Source organism: Propithecus coquereli, unplaced genomic scaffold, assembly GCF_000956105.1.
Source record: "Propithecus coquereli isolate 6110/MARCELLA unplaced genomic scaffold, Pcoq_1.0 Scaffold619, whole genome shotgun sequence".
In the NCBI taxonomy this organism is placed as follows: domain Eukaryota; kingdom Metazoa; phylum Chordata; class Mammalia; order Primates; family Indriidae; genus Propithecus; species Propithecus coquereli.
The window spans coordinates 663,922-684,796 of record NW_012152163.1 but is presented as its reverse complement, the minus strand read 5'-3'; the positions used below and the strand labels follow the sequence as shown (position 1 = coordinate 684,796).

At 56.0% G+C, this 20,875-nt stretch overlaps 1 protein-coding gene across 6 annotated transcripts; it reads left to right on the top strand.

Moving 5' to 3' along the window:
- The first annotated feature begins 4,354 nt into the window (after window positions 1-4,354).
- On the top strand, window positions 4,355-19,674 carry RNF44 (ring finger protein 44). 6 transcript variants are annotated; one of them, XM_012659497.1, is made up of 11 exons: window positions 4,355-4,378; window positions 14,232-14,382; window positions 14,543-14,762; window positions 15,167-15,334; window positions 15,842-16,015; window positions 16,118-16,279; window positions 16,373-16,497; window positions 16,904-16,991; window positions 17,077-17,198; window positions 17,341-17,440; window positions 17,646-18,198. In XM_012659497.1, the coding sequence occupies exons 2-11, from the start codon at window positions 14,276-14,278 to the stop codon at window positions 17,706-17,708; spliced, it is 1,329 nt and encodes a 442-aa protein (XP_012514951.1). In that variant the 5' UTR covers window positions 4,355-4,378; window positions 14,232-14,275; the 3' UTR covers window positions 17,709-18,198. The 6 variants fall into 6 exon arrangements, with proteins under 6 accessions (XP_012514951.1, XP_012514950.1, XP_012514955.1 ...); XM_012659496.1 differs by lacking the exon at window positions 4,355-4,378 and adding an exon at window positions 9,056-9,100; XM_012659501.1 differs by lacking the exon at window positions 4,355-4,378 and adding an exon at window positions 9,605-9,956 and having other exon boundaries at window positions 14,637-14,762.
- The last annotated feature ends 1,201 nt before the right edge of the window (window positions 19,675-20,875 follow it).

The following is a 20,875-nucleotide window of genomic DNA, read 5'->3' as shown; positions in this document are numbered from 1 at the left end:
ACCACGGCACTCACTCTAGCCCGGGCAAAAAAGTGAGACTCTGTCTCAAAAAAAAAAGAAACCGAGATGAAGGGTAGACCAGTGAGAAAAACAAAGGGAATCTAGGCCTGAATAAAGTTTCTAAAATATCTGCCTTGAAGCAGGTGCAGTGGCGCACGCCCGGAGTCCCCGCTACTCCAGACACTGAGGCAGGAGGATCCCTTGAGCCCAGGAGTTCTGAGCTGTGGTGCACTATGCCTATTGGTGTCCACACTAAGCTGGGCATCAATACAGTGACCCCCACTGTGCCCGGGAGTTGGGGACCACCAAGTTGCCTAAGGAGGTGTGAACTGCCCAGGGTGGAAATGGAGCAGGTCAAAACTCCATGCTGCTCAGCAGAGGGATCACGCCCATGAATACCCGCTGCCCTCCAGCCTGGGCAGCAGAGTCAGAATTCATCTCTTTAAAACAGCATCACCATGAAGTTCTGGGTAATTACAGAGGTGGGTCATAAATCAGGTTCTGAGCTTCCCAACAGGCAAGGCAAAAAGGGAAATGGGATCCATTAAGTTCAGCTCCCATCCATTTACAAATATACATATATAGCCAGGTTCTGGAAGCTACGATGCAATTCTGAGCTTTGATACGAGGCATTTCCTCTTTTCAAGAGGCGTTTCTGAGGAAAGGGTGCTACAGAAGATTGGATAGCACCTGACATATTACAATGTCATGGTTAAGAGACCAGGCTCAGGGGTCAGACTGCTGGGTTCAATCTTGGTGGGGCAAGTTACATAACCTCTCGAAGCCTCAGTTTCCTCATCCATAAATTGTCGTAATGTACGACACCTACCTCAGAAGGCGGTGGTGAAGATGTCATGAAGTCATGCATTTAAAGTCCTAAGCACGGTGCCTAACACAGGGTAAGGTCTCAGTGAATGCTATGTTCTCGTTGTGGTGTGGCGGTGGCGGTGGTGGTGGTGTTACTATTACTAATATTACCTCATTGAATCCTCCCAGTGAGTCTGGGGATGATCGTCCCTCTATTACAGATGGGAAAATAGATACCTGGGCAGGTTAGATCGCCACTCAAGACTAGGCTGTCAGTAGTGGCAGAAGCTGGATATTAATACATCATCTGTGCGACCGTTCTTGCCACGACATTCCTGCCACGACTACCAGATTACGCTCTGAAGGAAGCAGCCACTAATCGTTGCTGGTGGAGGAAGAGAGGCTGCACTGGAAGGAGAGCCAGGAACCCCACCCAAGGCTCCAGGCTCTAGCTCTGCCTCAGACCAAGGGACTCAGCCTGGTTTCTCTGCCCTGCCCCAGAGAGGGCATACCCCAGACTTAAGCCCCTGCCCTCCCTCCATGCTCTCGTGGTTGGGGCCAACAGCTCTAAGTCACTGCTGCAGATGTCAGAAGGTGTGTCTTGGCCTACCCAGACCTTTAGACAGCATCTGGACGAGCCAGGTGTGGTCCCCTGCCCATCTTAAGGGGCACCTGTCCACAAGGCAGCCTGGGAAGCTCACTGTGCTCTGGGCTGTGATGATACAGGTCTGAGTAACAGGTCCAGGTTGCCTTCAGGGAGTGGCAGGGAGTCAGGCAGAAAGTAGAACTAAGAGCTCAGGAAAGGGACTCAGATGACCTAATCCCCTCCCCACCACTTATCAGCTGGGGGCCTTGGGCAATGCATTTCATCCCCCTGAGCCTCGATATCTTCATCTGTAAAATGGGCATAATGCAGACTCCAATTCATAGGTTTGTTATAAGGATTAATGATGTAATGCATGACAGCACTCAACACAGGGCAAGTAATAGAGCAATGTGCACGAGGTGACAATTTAGATACACGTCAGCATTCCTTCATAGCCAGTCTTAAGTGTGTGTGGTTGTTTGTTTGTTTATTTTAGAGACAGGGTCGTGGTCTCTTGCCCAGGCTGGAGTGCAGCAGTACAATCTTAGCTCACTGAAGCCTCAAACTGGTAGGCTCAAGCGATCCTCTGGCCTTGACCTCCCAATGCGCTGGGATCACAGGTGTGAGCCACCGCACCAGGGCGACTGTGTGCTTTTAAAGAAATTTGATCATAAGAACTTCTCGTTGCCTGTCTTTGCTATGTGGTAAGAAACTGACCAGGTTGAAATCAAGCGCCAGCTCGCCACAGACTAGCTGTATGACGTTGGGCAAGTCATTCCTTCCCTCTGAGGGGCCACTTCTTCATCTGCAACGTGGAGACACCCTAGCCCCCACCTAGCGTACAGCCCCGGAGGTAGCCCGGAGTGAGGGTGAGAGTCCGGGCTGAGGGTGGGTCTCTGGTGACTATGCCTCGACTTCCCAGCCAGACCTCCACGTCGCACTTTGCAGGCTGCAGTCTCTTCACTGCTGTTTTACCAAGGACCAGCCTGGGAACAGCCCTCTGGTGTCACAGACTCACAGCCTCCTGCCCTGGAAAGAACTTGGGGACCCATGAAACCTAATTCTCCCCGTTCCCGCCCCACAGACCCCTTCCAGAGCACACATTCCCTCTAACGCGCCCCTTCCAGGTGGCTGTTCTGCCAACAAATGGAAGCTTTAAAAACTAAGTCGGTCTCCAGTCATCTGTTCAACTGTCTCATCAGCCCTCCGCAGAGGAGCTAAACCCCGGGCTGAGAAGAGGGCCTCGTGGGACAGTCTCTGGGAGGCGTGGTCCGCAGGGCCCGCTGACGTTGCAGCCCTCGCTGCCTCAGAAGCCCAGGGATGGGGGCGGCGGGGCTCCCCGCTGGGACCCGGCCTGAGCAGGTACCCGGCTGGCTCTAGCGAGGGCCCACAGGTGCGGAGGAAGTAATGCCTCCCAATGTCTCGGCCGGCCGCCTCGCTTCTTGTCGCTGGAGTCGCCCAACCTCCACCTGGAGAAGGTATCATCGCTTCCATTTCGCAGACGAGAAAACTGAGGCTCAGAGAATGGCCCAAAGGGGAGAACCAAGAGCTGCTGATCCCAGAGCCAGTTCTTTGTGCATCTATCCGAGGCTGGGGGAGGAGAACAAACTCTCTGGGAAGCGAAGATTCTTCGAACGACCAAGGAGTCGTATTATTTTCCCCATTTCACAGACGAGGAAACTGAGTCAGCCGCTCATCCGAGGCTGCGGACGCTGTAAGCGGGCGGCGGGGACGCCGGGACCGGGGCGTTCTGCCCTTGCGCGCCCTTTGCGGCCCGACGCCGGGTGGGCGTTGCCAAAAGACGTCCCACCCCGTCCCTCCTGCCACCCCCACGCGGGAGCTTAGTGCAGTCCGGGCGGTTCCATTCGCGCGGAGCCGGGTGGGGGCCGAAGCTGCGCAGCGGCGCGGGCCCGCGCGCGCCAGGTGGTGAAGTCCGCGGACGGTTCCACTCCGCAGGGCCGGAGGGGCCGCGGCAGGCGGCGCGCGGGCCGCAGCGGACCGGGACCCCGGGCTGCAGCTGGACCGACGCGCCGGCCGCCGGCTGGGGGTGGAGCCCCGCCGCGGCCCCAGGTAACGCCCGGCCCGGCCCCTGCGCCGAGCGCCCCAGCCCGTGCCGCCGAGGACGCAGCGACGGGGCGGCCGCGGGCCGGCAGAGGAGCGTCGGGGCTTCCGCAAGGCCTCTGCCTGCGCCCGCATGGCCGGAGCTCGCTGTCCCGGGTCCGGGGACCGGAGCCGCGCCGCTCTCCTGCCGGTCGCTAGTCCAAGTGCCCCAGTGCGTGAGCCCGGGAACTACAAGTTCCAGCGTGCTCCGCGCACGCTGCGCTCGAAGCCTCGGCGGGTCGCGGCTTAACTGGGACCCAGGCATCCGGGACCGAGAGCCGGAGCTGCGCTGCAGTTCTTGGCCTCGTCATGTCAGTCCCAAACATTTTGCCGTCGCCCTCTGCCAGCCGCTGGGGAGCCAGAGGGCCCCGGCCCTGCCCCGGAGCGGCTGCGGGTCTAGGGAACAGCCCCCCTGCACCCCGGCGCGGTCGTTACTGTGTTCTGGTTGTCGGAACGCCGAGGGGTCCAGGGAGGATCTGTGTCTTGCCCAAGGTCACACAGCTTCCGCTGCCTGGGAGCCACCAAGCTGTAGTCGAGCTGGTGCGGGGGTGGGGGGCGCGGGAATCTGGGGGCAGGGGAGGATGCTTAAGATGGAAGAAAAATGGGGAATTCGGTTGGGCTCATCTCCCTGGGTCTGCCAGGCACCGCACTCCCGCAGCCCCCGGTTTTCTTCTCCGGACAATATGCTGTGGTTCTTCCTCGCTTTGCAGACCCCGGAGGTTCCAGTGGTGGGAGCTGCGGGGGCGGGGCAGGGGGTCAGAAAGGGGACCTCCTCCAGGCCACACCCACAAAGCTCACACATGCAAGTGCAGACCCAGACCCCGGAAGTGGAGCAGGTACAGCCCGAGAGGCACACACAGTGAGACCCACCGTTGACTCGCCGAGGTAGGTAGGTGCTCTCAGCCCGGTATTTCACCTGGACAAACAGCCTCACAGAGGTTAGTGGCTGCCTCAAGGTCACAGAGCTACTGAGAGGCAGAGCAGGCTGACTTTGGAGGCTCTGTATTTCACCGTCAGTGTAGTCCTGTCCCCTCAGTAGCCTATAGGAGATAAACAGCGGTGCTGGGCACGGACTAAGAGCTCAGTAAATGTCATCCGTCACTAGTTATTGTCATTGGCCTAATTTTACAGAGGCGAGACTGAGGAGAAGAGAAGCCAAATAACTTACCGACGGCCTCAAAGCTGGAGCCGGAGTGCTGTAGACACGGGCCCCAGACCAGGACACCTCTACAGACAGCCTGCCCTCGCGCTCATCTGCACAAACGCAGCCACTTCTTTTTAGGGGAGCCAAAGCTGGGGGTTGGGGGCTCAGGTGTGTTGAGGCCTGCCCTGAGTGGACAGGACTTGGCAGGGACTGTCTCCACCCTGGTGTGTGAGGCTTTTGGCTGGGGTCTGATGCTCTGTGGTATCTGGGAGGTCTGAGGCCTGAGCTGGCTCTACCAGGCTGGGCTGTGTGTCCCTGGGTGGTCCCTCAATCTCGGTGTTCCCCAGCTCCATCCTGGGAAGGTTACAGGACCCTCCTCTTTGGAGGAGGGTTTAAGGGGCTTTGGAAGAAAGGAGTGGGGTACTTTCTGACCCTGAGAGAGGGAGCAGCAAGTTGTCCAGGCTGTTGGGTAGGAGGGAACCGTGGCTGGGCAAGGCCCCAGCAGGAAACGATGACCACACCCTCCTCTTCCCCCTCAGCTGCCCAAGTCCCTCCCATCTGCAGAGGAGGCCTGGGGGAGGAAGCTGGAATGTAGCATCAAGTGCTTGGAATCCCTCTCTGGCTGTCACCCACTCTGTGTGATCTGGAGCCACCTACTAGTCCCCGAGCCTCTGTGGTGTCCTTTTGCCCTGGGACTTTTGTGTTTCTGATTATTGATTTGCTTATGGGGGCTCCTGTGTTGGCATTTGCATTGCACAGACCAAACAATGTGAGATTAGAATGTGACCCCAGGTTTGCCTCTCGATGGCTGTGTGACCCTGGGGGAGTTTATCACCTCTCATCTTATCTGTGAAATGGGGCAACACTGGGCTCTAGCTCTTACGTCACTGTGAGAGGATGATCAGAGTGGGACTTACCCAGACTTAGAGGAGACCCTAGGACCCCCATTTCTTCACAGAACATCACAACAGGTGGCAGAGCAGAGGTGGGCCACCCCACTTGTGATTTCTGGAGCCCACAGGGCCACACTTCCACGTTCTGTGGTGAGGGGAGCCACTTCCTGACTCTGAACCACTTTCCTCTCTGTAAGATGAAAGTAAACAGTATGTGCCTTTGAGGGGAGGGATGGGAATGAGGCACACAGTAGGTATGCAGGCCATATCCCCACACAGGGGCTCCAAAGCGTAAGACTTACCATGAACCTGAGGAGAGATTCAAAGACACATTCAGATTTATGGCTTCTCTTGAAAAATTGGAAAATCCAGGAAAATTGTGTCCCTTCCCACTTGCTCCAGAGTGTTTTCGCATGTGCCCACAAAGGCCTTTCAGGTGAGGGGGAGAGGTTGTAATTGGCCTCTGGCCTGGGGGAAACCCCAGGGGACTGTGGGGATTTACTGAGGGCTTCCTGGGGCCAGGCCCAGGCCCAGGCCCAGGGGAATCAATAAGAGGGTCATGCCTGAGACAAGACAGGGCAGGGATTGCTCGGCCCTGTAGGATCAGGGGCAAGCCCAGAGGCCCTTCCCTGGGTATCTGCCATCCGGGATACACCAGGCCCTGGAGCTGGGAGGAGGGGTAGCAGTCCCATGGGGATAGCCTGCTGCTGTCATGGTGCAGTGTGACAATAATCCTACCGCACTGAGGACGCCAGAGCAAGCTGACAGGTCAGGGAAGGGGGAATGCTCAAAGTGGGCGGTTTTTGAGTTAGCCCCAAAATTTGAGCAGGATTTTTGCCAGAGGTGAGTTGGGGATGTTGAGGACATATTAGGCAGAGAGAATGGCAGAGTCAGAGGCTTGGTGGCTTAAAAGTACATGACTAGATTGTGACTAGAGGGTTGCTTTCCAAGGATGGGGGTGGCAAAGGTATTCTCACTATGTGGCCTTGGACAAGTCACTTCACCTCTTCGAGCCTCAGATACTCATCCATAAAGTGAGGCTGGAGTACCCCTGTGACGTCTGACTTCAGTGAAGCCTGGTCATCAGTGCACTTAAAAACGTTGAATCCCTTCAGCCAGGAAGGGGTTTATTGAATGAGACACGCAGTGATCGTGACAGAGCTGTGTACACATTAAATAGCATGAGGTGAAGGTCAGGGTGCATATAGCCCTGTATTCAGAGATGGAGAAGTTCAGTACAAGCTGGAGACATCACAAACAGCTTCCTGTAAGAGGTGAGATGGGAGGAGAGCCTCAAACAGCAGAAAATGGGTTGGTAGAAAGGAAGACACAGGGCATCCCAGGCAGACCGTCCGGGCTGAGCAAAGGCAGGAAGGTGGCAGATGGGGAACACCAGAGGGAGCACCACCATGATTGTGGGAGAGGGGATAGGGAGAGGTGAGCCCTAACGATTTGGGCAGGGAGAGCTTGTTAAGTGCAGCCCCCAAGGCCAGGCCTACATGCATTTGGCAGGGAGCCACTGTAGGCTCTATCCTTATAAAGGAGGCAGGGATAATCTTGCAAAGGTACCTTTGAATGTGGGGTTTTCTAATTGCTTTTACATGGCAGGGAAAATAAAAGGTTGAAAGCCATAGGAGGTGAAGGAAGACTTGATAATGAACCGATTGAAGAAGACATCACTTTGTATATTCACAATTATTCTCATGCACACATAGTTTGAACTGTGATGGAGAGAGTTTGGCATTCCAGGTAACATCTGTAGCACTGCATCATGTACCTGATCTTGTGTTGCTTAGAGATCTGCAGACAGCCCACTAGGTACATCCTCAGTCATTGTGTTGCTGGTATGTCACATCCACAGTGATACTGGTTGTTTTGGGTCTAAACATTGCCATAAGCATGTCTGTTCCCCAAACTTCCTTCTGGGTGGTTTCCACTGGATACCTTTTCTGAAGGGGGATTTCTGACTCTAAGGTAACAAAAGTTTTTATGGCTTAAAAGACTTAAAGTCTACTCTTTGATAATTATTTTCTGTAAATTTTTCAATAGGTTATACTGCATAGGACTTTTGAAAAAGCAAATGGGCTGGGCCCGGTGGCTCACACCTGTAATCCTAGCACTATGGGAGGCCGAGGCAGGAGGATCCCTTGAGCTCAGGAGTTCGAGACCATCTTGAGCAAGAGTGAGACCCCGTCTCTACTAAAAATACAAAAAATTAGCCGGGCACGGTGGCGCACGCCTGTAGTCCCAGCTACTTAGGAGGCTGAGGCAGGAGGATTGCTTGAGCCCAGGAGTTTGAGCTTGCTGTGAGCTAGGCTGACGCCACGCACCACACTCTAGCTTGAGAAACAGAGCGAGACTCTGTCTCAAAAAAAAAAAAAAAAAAAAGCAAATGTACAATATCATATACAATAGTCTATCCTCCTGACTCAGTTCTCCTTTTCAGTGCTCCCTGAGGACAATTGTTAATCAGTTTCCTCTATATCCTTCCAGAAATATTATATGCAAATGTGGTATATGCCCAATTAAAACAAACAAAGAACCTGATACATACTGTTATACCTGTTCAGCATCTTGGTTTCAATTTTATTTTTAAATTTGGGATTATTAAATATGTCGAACAAGCATAGAAAATGAACCCCTCACCCTTGCCCTGGTAGTTCACCATACAGGTTTAACAGATGTTAACATTATGCATTGGTGACTTTTGTTACAGCTGTCTTGGAGATAGCCCCATGTCACCTCCAGGTGTCTCTTTGTGGTAGCTGCACAGGAGTCCAGTTATTAGTTATATGGATACACCCACCATTCTTTATTAGGCCTCTATCCAGCTCTTGGATATTCAGGGTATTACTGATTTTTTTGCTTATATAATACTCAGTTCACTGGATAATACTTCACTCTGTACAATGTCTGCCTAGGGAGGCACCAAGGCAAAGGAGAACAAGGCTTTGGCTTGGGTTCAAATTCCAGCTCCGCCACACTTCCTAGCTGTGTGATCTGGGGTGAGTGAAGGCCTTCACTTTCCCCATCTGTAAAATAGACTGGCTGTGGTAATCCCTGTGTTTCATAGCTGCTGGGAGGAATATAAAACTAAAATATAGAGGCTTCATTGGGTTTAGTTCACCAATTCCTCTGGAAAGGGAGCTCTCTGCGAGGACACCTAACTCTCCCAGGCCCAGCCTTGAGCACGGAGAGCACCCAACGTCTGCAATTTTGCCTTAAACTATAATCTGTTCCCCGCCCCTTTCCCCCCGGTCATGCAGGGGGCGGGGCGGTTAAATGTCTCTGTGTCGTCAGCGCGCGTCGGACCAATCCTACTGCCCGGCAGGCGTCAGCTCGTTTGCATGGGTCACCTGCCATTGGTCTGTTGGGCAATCCAGGCCGTCCCAGCTTTTTAAAGACGCCGTATAGTATAAACAAAGAGATAAGGGGCGGCCAGGCCATGATGTCATCGCGGTGCTGCAGCTCTGGGGTGACGTCATCTCTGGGAAAGTTGCCGGCCCAGGGCTGTTGGGGCCATCCTAACCACTTGGGCCGACTTGCGAGGCTGCTCCCGCCCTGTCGAAGGTCAGTTCTATTGCACTTCAGTGTCCCAGGCGGCGCTGGGTCCCCGAGGAGGGGACTATGACACAGTGAGTCCGTGCTGCGGCTCTCCCAGCGAGATCCATTTCTCTGGCAGGGAAACTGAGCCCCAGAGGCGCGAGTAGTTCGCAAGTTTGCATAGCATAGTCTAGTCGCAGCCGATCGGTCGTGCCCACCCCAGGGTTTCCTCATCTTTAGGTCGGGCCATGTTGCCCCGCCCCTTGCCTTGATTATTGTTGCGGTCACTTTAAGTGCGAAGGTGGGAGGGAAGAGGAGGTTTTAAAAAAAAAAAATCTGTCTCTCAAGATGGCGGCCCACCAGTCACGTGCTTGGAAGAGGCGAGTGATTGGCTCTCGGAGCCTGCGCGGGGCGGGGCCGCCGCGGGCTAGCAGGCGGCTACTGTTTCCTGGAGCCTCTGGGCGCGCCCCCGCGGGCCCCCCTCCCTCCTGGCGCGCGACTCCGCCGCTCCGAATGTTGTGAATCAAATGTGGGGTTTGTTATATTCTGCTGCCGCCGCGGACAGTTCTTAAAGGGCCAGCCGCCAGCAGCCGCGCAAACCCAGCAGCGTCCTGCGTTGCCTCTCGCTGCCGGAGGGCCTGGGCATAGAGAGGCTGACCGCGCGTGGGCCTCGCGAGGCAGACGCTGTCGGGCGGACAACAAAGAGAGAGGGCCCCGGAAGGAGCCGGGCTGCTCTCGGACCGGGGGGTGGGGAGGGGAGCACACTGTTCCGCAGGGCGGGGGCTCTTAAAGGGTCCAGGCAGCCCCCTCCCCCGCCCCCCTGGCCACCTTGGCGGGCCTAGATCGGGAACAAAGGAGTCAACGTGTGGCCGGGCGGCCAAAGGTGAGTCGGGGCCAGGGCCCCCAACTCCCGATTCCCGCCCCCCTGAAACTCTTGTTCCCCTCCCCGGGGAATGGGGGCCGTAATCTAGCTGGCTCCGCAGGGGTTAATCACGGGCGGTCACCTGGACTAGGGGTGGTGAAACCCCTGGTATCAGGGACCCCTCCCCAAGGCCCCCCAGGCCAGGCTGGGTCTTCCCTCTCCGGAGGCTGAGCGCTGCGGTTGGAGAGGAAGGAGCCGCCCCCTCCCCCTGCGGCCGCCACTTCCTTTGTTGTTGCTTTTGTCTCACGCCGAGCACATGGTCCGGGATCCTCGGCTCTTAAAGTCACAGCGCTCTGGCCGCGGCGCTGCAATCTGGCCTCCCGCCCCCAATGTCCCTCCAAGCGCGGCACAAAGGAATGGGAGGGGGACTAGGGAGGCCCCTCTCGGCTAGGGTGTCCGCGCCTCGGACTCCCCAGACCCATACCCAGGGAGGGGTGACTGAGGAAACATCCTGTAGCCCCACAATCTGCTCCTGGCCCGCTTTGGGTAGGGACCTGCCCCTCAGGGACAGTGGTTTCCTCCCCCTCTAATGTGACCCCTTGGTTTCTTCTTGTCTCTTCTGGTTTTATTTGGGCGCTCTGAAGGAGAAATTTCCACCCCCAATTTACAGTTGTGGCAACTGAGGCTCATAGAAGTGAAGGGATTTCCTTGACCAAGGTAACCCAGGGAGTCCGGGCTGGCCGAGGACTCCACGCTCCACGTATGGTGGTTCAGCCCTCAGTGGCCTCCAGGCACCACACGGTGGAGAGCTCTTTTGGCTGGGCCCGACTCTTGGGGTGGGAGGGGCAGGGCAGAAGGACTTCTTTTCCTGCCTGAATCTACTCATGCTCCTAGGGTCTGACTTTGCTTATCTCCAAAAGGAAATGCTTCTTCCTGCAAACAGACCACGATCCCAAACGACATGTGAGGGGCTCCCTAGACCAGGATCAGGGCAGCTACTTGGGGCACTGGATTTAAGAAGTTGGCTAGAGATGGGGGGCTGCAAAGTACGGTGCCTGGTTCCAGGCAAGATCAGACTTTACAGACGGGACTCTCAAGACCCCTTTACACCCACCTCACGGACCGCACAGTACAGAGGAGGTATGGAAAGGCAGAGCAGTTAGGGGGTGGGCACCTGTCCGCCCTTGCTGTTTGACCTTGAGCAAATTGCTAGCGCCTACTCTGGGCCTCAATCACTTCTTTCCACAACAGAGCTAATCACGGGTGTCTGAAAGCAAATGCTCTCCCAACCTCCTTTATGGCTTAGAATACAGATTTGAGATTAGGTGATTTCCTCACACTACTAGTGCCAATGAGTTGGAGGTGGGGGAGTCTGGACCTAGGGGGCAAGCTGGGTCCAATTCTGTTCCTTTCTGAATTTGTGGCCTAGAGCAAGTTACTTCCTTAGTCGGGGCCTCAGTTTTCTCAACTGTGAAGTGGGTGTGCTCCCTCTGTTCCTGGTAGGACTTAAAGAACCAAGAACCACTCCCTTCTCAACCTGGGTATTCCCCTGTGGCAGCATATTTCCCTGCTGCCCCCTGCAGAGCTTGAAATGGCACCCTTTTTCTGCTGGGGGGTTGGGGATGGAGATCAGTATATCATATTTTCTAATAATGATCATTCACACCCAAGCTGAGTTCAAACTTTATAAATTGCTTCTGCTGTTGTCTTGGAGCAGTCCACGACGTTGCACTGGGAGGTGGTTATTGGACTGTTCCCATTTTAAAGATGGGGAAGCTGAAGATCAGAGAGGGGAAACCGTGTGTACAAGGCCTTCAGCCAAGACTCTGGCCAGAAGTCAGGGGTGTCATGTGTGAGACTGAGGGTTGGCACTGTCACCCATGGCTGGAGGCCCTTCTTTCTGCCGGTTTGGTTTCTCAGCTCCTTACCATCTTCCCTTCCTTGAGGAATGGGTGCCCTTGTAGGGAGCTGGCCACAGAGCAGATTCCCATAGGCCTGGGCCTCTGTGGGAATCCCTCGAGCCTTGGCACTGCCTAGCCATCAGCAAGACAGCCTGGCACAAGAGGAGCAATTGAGGCCACTGGCTCGGTGATTAATCGTGGGTGCTTTATGGTCACACTGCCTGGGTCATGTCCCAGTGCACTCAGTTCCAGCTGACTGGCCTTGGACCTCACCTCTGTGCCTCTGTGTTCTTCCCTCCAAGGGAAGAACTTCCTTGCCAGGAAGACTTCCAACCCGGCACTTGGGAAATATCGTAGTTACCACTGTTAGTGTTCCTCATCAGCAGAACTGTGGGTTCCCAGGATCTCTGAGGTTAGCTGGGCAGAGATTCCCAACCCAGCTGTGCTATAGAGAGTTTTGGGGAATTTGTTAAAAACCTAAGTGCCCTTGTTCCCCAACCCTCCAAAGCTTCCGGGCCAGCAGGTCTGGGGTGGGCCAGGAGTGTGTTTCAGTTATTTGGGGATTCCCTCCGAGTCCCTTGGCCCTGCCTGCTTGCTTGGATTGTCAGCAGGATTTAGGTAGGCTGTGTGTGAGGATGTGCGCTTGGCCCATGCCAGGGAGCACAGACTCGGTCACCTATGGTCAGCGGGCAGAGAGACCTGGAATGACCTGGAGAGAGAGCTCTTGCTCCAGGCGAGGGGGCCAAGCAGAAATAAAGCCCATCAGGACCAGATTTTCCACTTTTTCCCCTCTCACAAGAGACCAGGTCTTTTTAGTAATCTTCCTAATCATTGGCAGTAACGTCGTTGCTGCCAGCCTCTGTGGCCTTTGACCTATATGATCGGCTCTCTTCAGGGCACAATTACCACGTCAGGCCTGCCCTGTGCTGGACACAAGGTGGTCACTGGGCCCTGGAGTTCAGAGGGAGAAGTGTGAATTCCAGCTCTTACACCTCGCACCTCTGTGGTCTTGGCCTGGCGCCGTCCTAAAAAGCGTGGAGGATCCTCCCGTGCGGGCTCCTTTTGAGCAGTAGGACCCAAGCTCGTAGCCCTGCACAGAAGAAATGGTTCTCGCTGCTGTCGGCAGGGAGGAACAAGTGTGAGCTGCCGGTCACACTTGCTCGTGGTCACACTTGCTGTGTCGACAGGGAGGTGACACTGAGAGCTGGGTATCGAGATGTAAAGGAGTTTTGTTAGATGGAGACGCGGCGGAGGGGCCCTCCCTGTGGCAGGAGCAGCAAAGGGCTGGTTCTGTTTGATGCGCCCTTCAACTGTGCGGGGTCTGACAGGTTCCAGAGCTTTCCCTGCCACCCCTCATCCCAACCTCTGGCGATAATGAATGGAAGCCTAGGGTGCAGCCAGGTCGCCCCAACTTCCACCGCCCGGCCCCTCCGCTCTAACCTGAGGGAGGTGACCCTGCCCCGGCCCATTCCTACTCAGCTTCCCCTCTTAGGTTCTTGCTTCCCCTTTTTTCTCAGCAGGCCCCACCTCCTACTTTGTGGGCTGGGTTGGGCCCCCAGAGCAAGGGCCTGGCTGTGTGCCAGACTGCAGTCTACCCGTGACTGGCTTCCTTCATCACCTCCTGGGAAGGCTTGGGCTGGTCCTCCCTGTTGGCGGCAGGGTACACGGAGAAGCTGTAGTTGGCCCAGCTCCCAGCTTTGACACTTACTGTGGGGCCTTGGGCAAGTCTCTTCCTTTCGCTGAGGCTCAGCTGTCTCTATAAAATGAGCTAACAATACCTTCCTTGAAGAGTAGGTGAAGTCACACTAGAGTAGGCACTGTGGGAACAGGTTAAAGAAAGAATACTGTCTTGCCTTGGACTGGAAGCCCTGAGGGCAGGAACCAGGTTAGAACCTCTTACCTGGCAATCGTGGGAGGAAAACTGGGTCTCAGGCCTGTTTGGAATCCTTCCTAAGCCAACCAGATGAAAGGGAGGAAGCTAGAGTCTCCCCAGGAACCCCCACCCCTGGCATAAGGCAGAGGAAGGCCCCTGCCCCCAAGACATGGTGCCCGGGAGACCCCACCCAGCAAGAGCTTTATGGGAGCCGGCTGGTCTGGAAGCATGCTGGCCAGCTCTCTGGACTCACTGCAGCTCTGAGGGGGCTTGATCCCACTTCACGGAGCAGGAGACTGAGGTCTAGGCTCCTGGCAGGCCGAGCCTGTTCCTGGTCTGTCAGCGCTGGACCCCAGTGCCCAGAGGAGGGCGCGACCCAGAGCGCACATTAGCACAGGGCATGGTGAACATCACCGGCCCCTGGAATCACACTGTGGGGATTTGATTCTGTCTCCCCAACACCTAATGGAAAAGCAACTAGACTTCTCTGTGCCTCAGTTTCTTTGTCTACTTGCCTCCTAGGGTTGTGAGCCCCGGCCCAGCCCCTCCACCCCTCTACCCACCTGATGCAACCATGGGCTCTGGCAGTGACTAGGTGGCCACCCTCTGCCCCTGTGGGTCATCGGCGATTTTCAGCAGGACCTGGCAGCACTCCTGGCCAGCTGTGGGGAAGGTAGGAAGGAGCCTCCCGGTCCTGATGCCAGGCTGCCAGCTTGGCTGGGGCACAGGGGCTGGGAGGTGGTGGGCACGGGGCCCTGAGCTAGCTTTCCTCCTCAGTGGCGGTAGTGACCCTGGCTTTTGTCCTTGCTCTGTGAATGAGTGGCCCCCCTCAGTCCTATCAGGGCCTCCTCTCTGTGGTGCAGCCCCGGCCGTGAGGGCCCCCTGGCCAGCCTGCCTGCCCAGCATGAGCGCTTACCCTCCCAGCAGCCGCTGCCCCGACCACCACACCTCCCTGTAGAGGAGCACCGAGCCTCGGCTCCTGCCGGCGGGAGCCCCCGAATGCTGCACCCAGCCACCCAACAGAGCCCGTTCATGGTTGATCTTCACGAGCAGGTAGGCAGAACGCCGCCCCATCCCTGCTGTCTTCAACCCTCTGGAAGGCCAGTCTGAGAAGCACAGGCAGCAGAGGCCTAATTTCACCTTGCTTAACTTGTTTCATGTTCTAGGGAGGCATTATTAGCCCTGTTTTACAGGTAGGTAAACTGAGGCCCAGAGAAGGGGGAGGACCTTCCCTGGGGCCACACTGGATAACTGGAAGAGCTAAGCCCCTCTCAGATTCCCAGAGGCCGCTGTCTGCCCTGGGGGGCCTGGAGCAGGGGCACAGTCTGGTCTGTACCTAGGTAGGACCCCTGCCGGAGAAGGGAAGGGAGCTGGCCCTAGCAGCGCTTTTCTCCTGAGAGTAGCTTGCGTGGCCAGGCTTTCTCCCTACGCTTCCCTGGCTCTCTCTCCACCCACAGGTGCACCAGGGACCTGTCCCTCTGTCCTACACAGTCACCACAGTGACGACCCAAGGCTTCCCCTTGCCTACAGGCCAGCACATCCCTGGCTGCAGTGCCCAGCAGCTCCCAGCATGCTCCGTGATGTTCAGTGGACAGCACTACCCCCTCTGCTGCCTCCCGCCCCCGGTGAGTGAGTGTTTCCACCTCTTACTCTGCCCCACTGCAAGCCCCAGGCACAGGCCCCCAGCTCTCCACCCCAGCAGGGTAGCTCAGCAGACACAGGCCCCTGGACTGGGCTGAGCTGAGGATGCCCGTCCAGGCTGCCAGAGTACTGCCCGGCCTCCAGGCCATGACCCTCCCCAGAAAATCGTACGTGTGTTCACATACAGTGATAGAGTGTTTCGGGGTTCTCAGACCTTTTTGCACCGCAGCGTCTGCCTTACAGGGTGGCACAGGCACGGAGTTTAGGCTAAGGGCCTTAAGAGTATAGCGACTACCTGTACGGCCTAGGGCAGGGATTGGACTTCCAGAGGGTTTCTTGTGCAGGCCCTGGAGCTGGTGGGTATGTGTGTGCACTGGAACCTTTTGCTGGATGGAATGGCCCCTGGCCCTCATCACAAGCATAGGCCTGGCCCAGAGCCCAGAACATTCTCTAGCTCCCCCCAACCCCCTGCCCACCTTGTCTCTTGGCAGCTGATCCAGGCGTGCACCATGCAGCAGCTCCCTGTGCCCTACCAGGCCTACCCCCACCTCATCTCCAGTGACCACTACATCCTGCACCCCCCACCGCCGGCCCCACCCCCCCAGCCCACCCACATGGCGCCTCTTGGGCAGTTCGTATCGCTGCAGACCCAGCACCCACGTATGGTGAGTCTGGGGGCGCGTCTGAGGCTAGAGGGGCTAGAGGGGCTAGCATGGTGGGGGCTTCCCTGTCTCACTGACTGGCTGATCTGTCCCTGCCTCTTCCAGCCCCTACAGCGGCTCGACAATGACGTGGACCTGCGGGCGGACCAGCACCCCCTGGGTAGCTTCACCTACTCCACCTCTGCCCCTGGCCCCACCCTGTCCCCGTCAGTGCCCCTGCACTACCTGCCCCACGATCCACTGCACCAGGAGCTGTCCTTTGGTGTGGTGAGTACCACCCCCAACGCCCACCGAGGCTCTAGGGCAGTTAATTGGGAGACAGACCCGCTGGGCTGACCTCCACCTGGCCCCCTCTCGCAGCCGTATTCTCACATGATGCCGCGGAGACTGAGTACCCAGAGATACCGCCTGCAACAGCCGCTGCCCCCACCGCCCCCACCACCACCCCCACCACCTTATTACCCCAGCTTCCTGCCCTACTTCCTGTAAGTACCAGCACATCTGCCCCAGAGCCGCGATGCCCTGTTTTCCTATCTCCAGTGGTTAGACCCAAACACAGCTCCAGGGGCCCCAGGGCCTCCAAAACCATCTGGCACCCCCACCAAGCCAGACACACACACACACACACACTCCCTAGTTGGGCTCCCTGCCCCTCTACAACATCCTGGAACAAACACCAGGGTCCGGGAGTTTATGTTTTGTGTGACTCCTGCCCATATGCATGTAATAAATTTTTATGTTCTTTCTACTGTTAAAAAAAAAAAACCACCAGGGTCCCCGACGTGAGCTGTGTAGAGCTCTGGGCTTTGCTTGCATGGAGGAGTCAGGGAGGCAGCTCTGTGCCCCACCCCTACTGACCTTGACCCTGGGCCCCGACACCTGTCTCTCTAGCTCGATGCTGCCGATGTCACCAACAGCAATGGGGCCCACCATCAGCCTGGATCTGGATGTGGATGACGTGGAGATGGAGAACTATGAGGTGCCGTGGGTTCCGTGCTGAGGGGCCGGCTTGGGAGACCTGCAGCCCTGGGTGCTGCTGACCGCCCCCTCCTGCCCATCTCTAGGCCCTCCTGAACCTGGCCGAGCGCCTGGGAGATGCCAAGCCCCGAGGCCTCACCAAAGCAGACATAGAGCAGCTCCCGTCGTACCGCTTTAACCCGGACAGCCATCAGTCGGAGCAGACGCTGTGAGTGCCACACCCATCTCCGGCCATCTGAACACGGCAGGGCTGCAGTGGGACACCCCCACCTTCGGGGAGATCACACTCTGTGACGCGCCTGCCCTCCTTGGCCATCCACGTGGAGGTGACGCTCTGTACCCCTCCCCAGGTGTGTGGTCTGCTTCAGTGACTTCGAGGCGCGGCAGCTGCTCCGAGTCCTCCCCTGCAGCCACGAGTTCCACACCAAGTGTGTCGACAAGTGGTTGAAGGTAACCAGCCTGGGGTGGCTCCCGGGTGTTCCCTGTGCTCTCCCAGGGCGGGTGGGGGTGCGCAGGTCTGCAGGCTTTCCCTCCTCATCGCTATCATCATCCAGAAGTTCTGGCTCCGGAGGGCCACGTCTCGCCAGGCAGCTGGACAGACGAGAGTGGGGTGGGGGCCAGGTGAGGGTGAAGCTGATGTGTGCTCTCCCCCTAGGCTAACCGGACGTGTCCCATTTGCCGGGCCGACGCCTCTGAGGTGCCCAGAGAGGCTGAGTGAGGCCCCATAGCTGCCCAGGAGAACCCTGCCCGAAGCTCTGGAAACTTGGGGGCGGGGCAGGGAGGATGGGGAGGGAGTGATCCAGGCTTGCCCCGTCGTCCCAGCTGCATCTCCAGAGCTGGCGCCAGGGTCAGCCCCGTGAGAAGCCCCTGCAATAAGTCCCTGCATTTGCCAAGCTCCAAAGACTCCTTGCCCGATCTGCCTGCCTGCCCGCCCGCCGCGGAGCTGCCTGAGTGTCCCGAATTTGGTCCCCCTCCTGTTTGCCTTGAGGGCCCTCTCCTTTTTCTCCCGGCACTGCGAGCCAGGGGTCCATTGCGCCAGGGTGGCTGGCGGAGATCCTTGGCCCCAGGACGGGCAGAGGGGGCGCCATCCTGGGTCATCTGGTCTCTTGCACTGAAATGGCATGCCCTGTGCTCAAGTGGCACTGCCAGGTGCGTGGACAGTGTCATGAGGCCATTCCCTGAGCCCCGGGGCTGAGTCCTCCCGCCTTGAGCAGACAGATTCAGGCAGCCACCTCTGCCGAGGCTGCTGTGAGGGGTGGGTCTGGCTTCCTAGAGGACCCTCACCCCAGGCACAACGTTCTAGCCCCACCCCCACGCTGGACGGCACCCCCGCCGGGCCTCTTGAGCACATGGGAGACCAGCCCCGAGCTGAGGCACATGTATCCTTAGGGAGCCTGGGGAAAGCTGAGCCTCTGTGTTCTTGGTGGCTGCCCCATCACCAGTGAGGGGACAGACCCATGCTTGATTTTCTCCCCTCTCTGTCGTTTTGCATGAATGTGAGGAGCAGCAGTTTTTGTTTATTCATTTGGCCTAAAATTGAGTGTAGGATTTGGGGATGTGGATACTTAACGACATTTTTTTTTTCTTTTGGTTTAATGGGGTTAGGGTTAGGGACCAACCAGGACTGAGTGCCCAGGGGGCAGAGAGTGTCCAGTCCAGCCGCCGGGTCTGCATGCACGTGTGTGGCTGGCGCTGGGCGGGGCCAGGCGGCTGGCGGTCTCGGGCAGGGTTGAGGGGTCTGTGCTCAGCTGATAACTGCCATGCACTGTACTGCACACCTCCCCAGAGCCCACCGGGACCGCACGTTTTCAGGGCATTTCTCCCTCTCCAGCCAGGGCCCGGCTCCCACCTGCCTGGGTGAGTCTCCTCCAAGGAAGTCCCAGGAGTATGAGCACCAGGGCGGGTGTGGACTCCCATCTGCAGGGGTCCCTCCCAGCCTGGTCCCTGCCCTCTGAGGTCTGGAGGAGGCCCCTGTAGGGTCTGGCTGAGCTCCCTACCCTCCTTCCCTGGTCCCATTCTTTTCCCTTCCTACCCCTAGCTGGGGTTGCTGCCCTGAACGAACCGCGTGTGGGGCGGCACATCCTAGCAGGCAGCCCCTGGCGCCTGCTGCCTCAGGGATGCTCCAACCACCCTCGTTCTCCCCGCAGCAGCCCTGGCTCCCGCCTCCCGCCCTCGCTTCCCATGGGGCCCATCAGCCTGGTCCCACCCCACGGAGAACCCAAAGTCTTACTGTATATAACTCCAGGTGACGTTTCTATATTTATAGCAGTGTTGAAAACCCGTGTGTTTTACACAGAGAACCACCCTCTCTAACCCCCACCCTTCCCAACCCTAGCAAAAGGTTTTCAAAACCCTTACGGTTCCTTGGGCAGGCAGAAACAGGCTCACAGGCTGTGTGTTGGCTGCAGCAGTGATTCCAACATGCAGCTGTTGGGGGGAAAACATAACTTTAAAAGAAAAAAACACCATTATTAAAAAAAGGTTTATAAAACAATTACTTAGGATGTTTGTGATTTGCCGACCTTGCTATAGATGCCATGTTACCAATGATTTACTGTGGTGGGGGCTTGTCATTGTTTACTCTTTTATTTACCAACTTCTGGCCTAGGGCATGACAGTGGGCACCTTCCCCCAGCCCTGGCTGGGCCCAGCACCTGTATTCTGTGTTAGAAAGGTTTTATATATATATATATATATATATATATATATGTATATGTATATGTATATATATAAAATTACATATATATATAAATACATGTAATTTGGGGGGCCTTGTTCCTTGCACATTTTACAGTTACCTCATTTTTCCCATGTATGTATTTGAGAAAATGCTAATATATAGAGAAAAAAATGGTTCTTAAAGCTTAAATGTGTGGTTTTTTCCATTCCATTGGATTCACATTGGTTTGTAGCATTTAACATAACTAGTATGTTGTATTATATATATGTGTATACTGATTGAAATTTTTAACAGATTTGTACTTTTTTTAAAATGAAAGTTGCTAGTTCTGCTTGACCAAGTAGTGCAATCATTATTTTTTTTAATATTGTTGCTGATTTCAGAGGGATATTCACTAATAAATGTATGATGTATACCAAGTATCGCCCGAGCTGCCTGTGGCCGCCTGTGTTCCTCAGTGGGAAGCTGGGGGTGGGGAGGGATGGGGAAGGTCGCTCTCTGCTGCGGAACCGTGGGGCAGTCCTGACCGCTGGCCAGGAGGGGCCACGCCAGTTCAGCGATTACTTATTCTGGGCCATCTGCTGTACGCATGAATTAGGTAGGCAGGATTCTGTTAGCAAGTCACAGGATTTCATCTTTTCATCTAACTGGTTTGAGGAAAAAGTCAGTTACTGGTCTGTAATTTAAATTCTAAGGTAGGTTCTATCATGGCTCAGGCCTGACATGAGGAAACAAGGTCTCTTTCATCTCACAACTTTGTGTGGTTTTCTTGTTTTAGGTTTTTTGGGTTTTTGTTTTTGTTTTGTTTTGAGACAGGGTCTTTGCTCTGTCACCCAGGCTGGAGTGCCCAAAATTTCTTTTTGACAAAATTCAACATTCATCCATGATAAAAACTCTCAGCAAGCTAGGAATAGATGGTAACTTCCTCAGCTTGATAAAGAGTGACTACCTAAAACCTTATAGTTAACATCATACGTAACAGTAAAGACTAGATGCTTCCTTCTGAGATCAGGGCAAGGCAAGGATGTCCCTTATCACTCCAATTCAACATTGTACTGGGGGCCAGGTGCAGTGGCTCATACCTGTAATCTCAGCACTTTGGGAGGCTGAGATGGGAGGATCTACTTGAGGCCAGGAGTTTGAGACCAGCCTGGGCAGCCTAGCAAGACTCCATCTCTACATAAGAAAAAAAAAAATTAGCCAGC